The 7,343-nt window shown below is 33.4% G+C and overlaps 1 protein-coding gene across 1 annotated transcript; it reads left to right on the top strand.

Moving 5' to 3' along the window:
- Window positions 1–2,806: 2,806 nt before the first annotated feature.
- On the top strand, window positions 2,807–4,203 carry LOC108194821 (uncharacterized). The gene is made up of 2 exons (XM_017361756.2): window positions 2,807–4,006; window positions 4,084–4,203. The coding sequence occupies exons 1-2, from the start codon at window positions 2,807–2,809 to the stop codon at window positions 4,201–4,203; spliced, it is 1,320 nt and encodes a 439-aa protein (XP_017217245.2).
- Window positions 4,204–7,343: the final 3,140 nt, after the last annotated feature.

Genomic DNA, 7,343 nt, shown 5'->3' with positions numbered 1-7,343 from the left:
TTGGGTGCTCGAGAGTCTACAAGGCCCAAAACTAGGCCTCATCGTATTGGGCCCCTTTCAGGAGGAAGATAGCAGAAGGGGAAGCCTAATCCTATTAGGTTTAGGTTTCCTTAGGAGAAAAGAACTACGTATTGGCTTGATCCCCTATAAATATAGGGGTACGTAGGCAAATTAGGGGGACACGAGTTGGGAGCATCTGGAGGCAACTCGAAACCCTAATCTCAGCCACCCTTAAAATTCCATCACCACCGCTTAGCCACCGTCATAGATCTTGATTCCGGCCACGAACCTCGAATTTTGTTAACTACCAAATTCCTCCGTTAACAGTATGTACTGTCACTTTGGCTGTGTGGAGAAGAGAATGATACTACTTCTCTCATTTTATATTAAAATGCTGAGAAACAATAATACATATGACATGCTTACTAGAAATGAAGTACATGCATATTGAAATACTACTCTAACTGCGCTATTGGGAGGTTAGTGATATTCAGCAATGTCTTTTATTATTGGTCTGCTACTATAGTGCCAATAACAGAAGTGACAATTATGTGGAATGTAGAAATGGGGTCATGGGGCAAACAAGGCCAAGATTTATTTAGGTATTTAGTTCTACTGTGAGTATCTTATCAATATTAACCATTGTATGGATAACGGGATTACAATACTAAACAAACAGTTCCACCTTTTTGTTCACCTATAATCTGAACACTACATTTCTTCTTTTTGTCAATTCTACAACACCTCGATTCAACTTGGACAACAAGGCCTGCCATTATAGATGAGGGAGCCTCTTATGGGGCAAAAAAGTTATATGGACAGTAAGTTATGCAATATGCACACTTTTGTACTCTACTTGCCTTTCAAATGAAACTTGGATAGAGCTTTTTCAAAGACAATTGGACAAATTATAAGGCATAAAGGCAGAGAACTCTAAACCAGGCGTATCTTCTGGTGGGCTGGGGTTGGTCCCAGCCCGGGGAGAAATTTTTTAGCCCACTTAACTAGTAGTATTAATAAAACTTCAGCCCGGTTGAATAAAAAATTTAAGCCCTGTTATTTTTTAAGTCCAGCCCACCACAATATAATGTAGCTCATTTCTGAAGCCTAGCCATACTAAAAAACAAAACAAAGCAGTAAAAACAGAAAAACTAGCCATGCGCCTCCTGATCAAAACACCTGCTCTGCTACTGCTACGTACGTAAAGAAAGTTCCAGTACACAAAAAATAAGTTGCTTGGCTGCTCGTGTTCACACTGTTCCTGGTCTCAATTTTCAGTTTAATTTATATCTCAACGTCGCACTCTTCTTTTCGATTACTGGTTATAACATCATGTAAGTAAATATTTTATTAATTTAAATATTTTGTAAAATTATGATATTTGATTATTGATTGTATTTGTGATTTACAATTATATGTTGTTTTGTATTGATTAATTAATTAATTGTTATGAATTAGACATTGTACAGCTTGCAAGAGATTAATTATTAATGATTGGTTAATCAATTAACTTTTGTAGAAAAAGTGATTTTACTAGCATAATTTTTGTTGTGTGGATTTTTATTAAATATTGAATTTGAAGAATAAATTACAATAATAAAAAAATTAAATATATATATATATATATCAATAATTAGTTAGCAACAATGGGTTGCTCTTGATTTTACTCTTGTCACTGGCCACTGTCCAGGATCTAGGGGTAGTATATTTTGTCAATTTAACTTTTTTAGTTATTTGCTTTACTTATAATCTTATTTTAACATAATGCAGGAGTCAAGATCGAAAGAGGAAGACATTGTTTTCTTATTTTGGGACTCCTAGTGCGACTAATAGTACTCCTGCAACTCCAACTCCAACTCCCACGGCTACTCCTAACGTGACTCCAACTCCTAGTGTGACTCCTACGGCTACTCCTAACGTGACTCCTACTCCTAGTGTGACTCCTACAGCTACTCCTAATGTGGCTCCTACTCCTGGTGCGACTCCTACACCTTGTGTCCCTCCTATTGATCTTGCATCTCTTGATCGTGATCCCGGGTTACGTCGTCCGATTTGGAAGTATCCACCTAATGTACAAGATGACATTAGACTTGAATACATTAGATTGGGACCATGTCAACCTCAATTAAGGAAAGAGCAATATCCACCTACTCAATTTGGAAGTCAAAGTCGTCGATTTCAAGCATCTTGGTTTAACACATTCCCTTGGCTAGAGTATTCGATTTCCAAAGATGCAGCATTTTGTTTTCCTTGTTTCTTGTTTCAAAAAGATGCATCTAGTCAAGTGGCATTTACTGTTGATGGATTTAGATGTTGGAAAAGAGTGAATGATAATAACAAATGTTCTTTCTTGGTACACGTTGGAACTCCTAATTCAGCACATGGCAAGTCAGTCAAATCTCTTGAAGGGTTGCAGAATGTTACAAGGCATATTGACAAGGTCATAAATTCTCAATCTTTGGAAGAGGTAAAGAAAAATAGACTGAGATTGAGAACTACTATAAAGTCTGTTTTATGGTTAACTTTGCAAGCATGTGCATTACGGGGTCATGATGAATCATCCACTTCTCGCAACAGAGGTAATCTTATTGAGATGATTAAACTTATGGGAAGAATGAATGTTGATATTTAAAATATTGTTTTGGAAAATGCACCAAAGAATGCTATGTACATTGCTCCAACAATACAAAAAGATATTTTGTATATCCTTGCTTCTAAAGTGAGAAAGAAAATTTGTGATGAGATAGGAAGATCTAAGTTTTGCATTTTAGTTGATGAAGCAATAGATACATCACGTAAAGAACAAATGGCTATCGTGCTTAGGTTTGTTGATGTTCATGGTGTCATACGTGAACGATTTTTTGATATTGTTAATGTGTCTGACACAACATCAGCAACTCTTAAGAAAGAAGTATCTGATGTTCTTACACGGAATAACTTGAGCATTTATGACATGAGAGGTCAGGGATATGATGGTTCTAGTAATATGCGTGGGGCATTTAATGGATTACAAGCATTATTTCTTAAAGATTGCCCATATGCTTATTATGTACATTGTTTTGCTCACTGTTTACAGCTAGCATTGGTTGGAGCTGTTGAGAAACAGGATTCCATATGGGATTTTTTTTCCTATGTTGTGAATGTTGTTACTAGTTCTTCTAAACGTCTGTCAGAGTTACAGATAGCACATGGCATTGAGGTTGATCATTCTTTGGCTAGTGGGGAACGTGAGACTGGGAGGGGACTTAATCAGATTGGAAATTTACAACGTGCAAGATCTACCAGGTGGAGCTCTCACTTTAACTCTATTTGTAGTTTGATTGATAAGTATAGTTCAATACTCACTGTGTTGGAAAGCATTATTACTTGTAGTACATCTTCGAACTCTATGCGTGGAGAAGCTAGAGGCTCTCTAAATGCACTTAAATCATTCAAGTTTATATTTGTACTCTACTTGATGCATAAGATCATGGGCATCACAGATTTGCTTTGTCGAGCCTTACAAACTAAATCAATTGATATCTTGAATGTCGTGGATTTAGTTGCAACAACAAAAGAATTGCTACAATCTTTGAGAGCTGATGGGTTTGATGTTCTTTTGGAATATGTTATATCAGTTTGCGAAAAATTCGAAATTGATGTACCGGATATGAATTCTCGTTATATGGATAATATCCATTCAGTGAGAAAAAGAGATGATATATCAATTGAGCATCATTATCATTATGATATATTTAATTCTGCTATTGATTATCAGGTGGAAGAGTTGAACTACAGGTTTAATGATAATGCAGTGGAGCTTTTGAGATTGAGTTCATCATTGGAATCGAAGAATAATTTTAGTTTGTTTGACATTGAGCAGATTTGTACCCTTGCTAGTACCTTTTATCCTGCTGATTTTAGTCAACAAGAGATGTACTATCTGAAACTCCAACTTGATCATTACAAGATTGATGTGATTAGGCATGCTAGATTTCAGAATTTGTCTACAATCTCTGAGTTATGTGTACGACTAATTGATACAGGAAAGGCTGAACACTACAGTTTGATTTATCGGTTGATTTGTCTTGTCTTGACTTGCAGGTTTCTACAGCTACTACAGAACGAGCTTTTTCAGCTATGAAAATAGTTAAGACCGTTCTTCGAAACAAAATGGATGAAGAATATCTGCGAGATTCTATGCTTATCAACATTGAAAGATAGTATGTTGAAGGCATTGTTATAGATGAAGTGATAGACGAATTTTATACTCAAAAAAATCGGCGAGTACAACTCAAATGATGTAAGTTAACTTCTTTTACGTTCATTTATAAACTAGTTTTCTTTTTACATGATTTATGCATATGTTGATTTTAACTAGTCTATTAGTCTATCCTTTTTTATTGAGTCTTTTAACTCCAGCCCGGGCAGGAATTAAATCCTGGATCCGCCCCTGACTATAAGGCTTTGTTCACTTGGATGGAATGAAATGAGAGGAGAATAGAACTAAAAATTATATAAAAGTTTTATGGACAGAGAAAAAATATGAGATAATAGTGACTAAAAAAGAATGAGTTAAAATTTCTTCTGATAAAGATTGTAAAGGAACATAATGTAGAAATGGAATGAACATTACTTCAAAAACATGTGGGATAGAATTCTAGTTAAAATAGTAACAATGGAATGGTTGAAGGAATGAAAATTATATATATATTCTCTAATCAACACTATGTTCTATTCTCTTTCGATTTATTTCATCCAAGTGAACACAACCTAAACATTATATTTAAAAGAGCAGTAATTCATAAATAAAGGGTGCTTTTATCTCAACAAAACCTTAACTGTGTTTCACCAATGAATCATGAATAGGGTACCTGACTTTGTTTTGTATATAATAATCCTACAATGGTGATACAGCGCAGTGCTCGAGCTCGAGTTCTTAACAAACCGAGCTTTTATCGAGCCGAGCTCGAGCTTGTTCGCGAATAGCTTGGTTTGTGAACAGCCCTATGTTTATCCACGTACTTGCTAAATGCAGAAACAGGGACAGCTTCGTAGCGATTTGTTTCTATAGCTGCAACGATAAATTCCCTGTTAATTGTAGCAGAAGTAATTGTGTTTCCTAAAAGTGCAGAGTATCTTCATCAGTGTTCTAAAAATCGCCGAATCGGCCGAGTACTCATTTTTAACCCCTCGATCTGAGTTCCAAGTAATCGAGTTTAAAACCGATTTACTAAAACATCGGTCAAAATTCGGTTTGACTCCGAGTACTCGAGGTCAAAATCCTCGAGTACAAGTGAGCTTGGTTCATGTGCCATTGATGTGTCATAGTGATCTTTTTTTAAGTCATTAACCCTCCTTAGAACAAGAGAGCTTGGTTCATGTGCCATTGAACATGTGTTATTAAAGGTTAATTCTAATGATGAGGAACACCAATAAGAAAACCATTGATTTCATTGACACAGTACTGGTAACTAGGCCTCCATTTTTTTGGTAATTCCAAGTGAATGAATCAATAAGAATATATATATTTTTATAAAAGCAAGCAATTGTGTAATCATTTTATCTTATACATGTTTTCTTAGTTTTCATTCAACTGGAGATATTTTCTCAGTTTAATGGTTGGCTACATAATATATATTTTTGGTTAGTAAATCAAAATATTTGGATGAATATGTAGCTAATAATTCTTCTTTGGAAAATATTTATAGTGGAGAGATGTCATTTCTAGCATCCTCTTGTTTTATATGTCATAGAAAATAAACTACAGTAAAAATCACCTTCTTAACTACTCCGTATAATGTTTAAATACTCATCAAATTTTGTCAAATCAATAACTTAAATTCACAAACAATTCTATTTTTTTTATATTATGAGTGATTTTGTTTGAAGTCATGTGCTAATTTAGATATTATGATGCATGGGTCTTCCACTTTTTTCATGAGAATATTTTTGAGAGCTCATATCTTTGTGTCGTTTTTTTAAAAAACTGGTCCCTCATTAACAAATGCCTAGATCTCTCAAAAATATTAAATTATGTTTTCTATGATATGTAGTAACATGAAATATTATCCAATGATCATGAAATCAGTACACAAGTTGCCGAATCTTGTTGATTATGTTATCGAAATTAAAAATATCACAAAGCTGGTAAATAGATTTAAGTTTTTTCTACCACAAGGTTCCACATGGTTGCCGAAGGGGATTTCTAATAAAGCCTAATTTATCGGTTTTTTATACCAATATATGGTCCTATTTGTACATTTATGTATCATAGTAATCTTTTTGTTAGTCATTAACCGTCCTTAGAACAAGAGAGCTTGGTTCATGTGCCATTGAACATGTGCCATTGAAGGTTAATTCTAATGATGGGGAACACTAATAAAAAAACCATTGATCTCATTGACACATATAACTAGCCCTTCATATTGTTTTAATTATTCCAAGTGAATGAATCAATAAGAATATATATTTTTTTTAAAGTAAGCAATTGTGTAATCATATTATCTTATACATATATCACTGACCGAATACACATGTTTTCTTATTTTGCATTCAACTGGAGAAAATTTCTCAGTTTAATGGTTGGCTACTTAATATATATTTTTGGTTAGTAGATCAAAATATTTGGATGAATATGTAGCTAATATTTTTTCCTTGACAAAATATTTATAGTGGAGAGATATATGTCATATCTAGCATTCTCTTGTTTTATATGTCACAGAAAATATACAGTACAAATCACCTTCTTAACTACACCGTATAAGGTTTAAATACTCATCAAATTTTTGTCAAAATCAAAAACTAAAATTCATAAACAATTCTATTTTTTTTATATTATGAGTGATATTATTTGAAGTTGTGTTCTAATTTAGATATTATGATTTATGGGTTTTCACTTTTTTAATGAGAATATTTTTGAGAGCTCAATATCTTTGTGTCATTTCTTAAAAAATACTGGTCCCTCATTAACAAATGCCTATATCTCTCAAAAATACTAAATTATGTTTTTTTTATCAAAAAGACAAGAAATGTAGTAACATGAAATATTATCCAATAATTATGAAATCACTACACAATTTGCCCAATCTTGTTAATTATGTTATCGAAATTGAAAATATCACAGTTAATAGATTTCTGTTTTTTTATGACAAAGTTCCACATGGTTGGGGAAGGAGATTCTTGATAAAGCCTAATTTATCGGTTTTTGATACCAATGATCCTAGTTGAGACATGACTTACAAAAAGTTAAAAATATCAGGATGATATACTTTTCTGGTAAAATATTTCTTCTAATATTTTTCCTCCTTTAAGGTAATAGTGATATAATATATTCTTTGAAAGCATAATATATTTTCTAAAAA

This window comes from Daucus carota, chromosome 7, assembly GCF_001625215.2.
Source record: "Daucus carota subsp. sativus chromosome 7, DH1 v3.0, whole genome shotgun sequence".
Classification (NCBI taxonomy): domain Eukaryota; kingdom Viridiplantae; phylum Streptophyta; class Magnoliopsida; order Apiales; family Apiaceae; genus Daucus; species Daucus carota.
The sequence above is the reverse complement of the archived record's forward strand: the minus strand, read 5'-3'. Positions and strand labels throughout refer to the sequence as shown.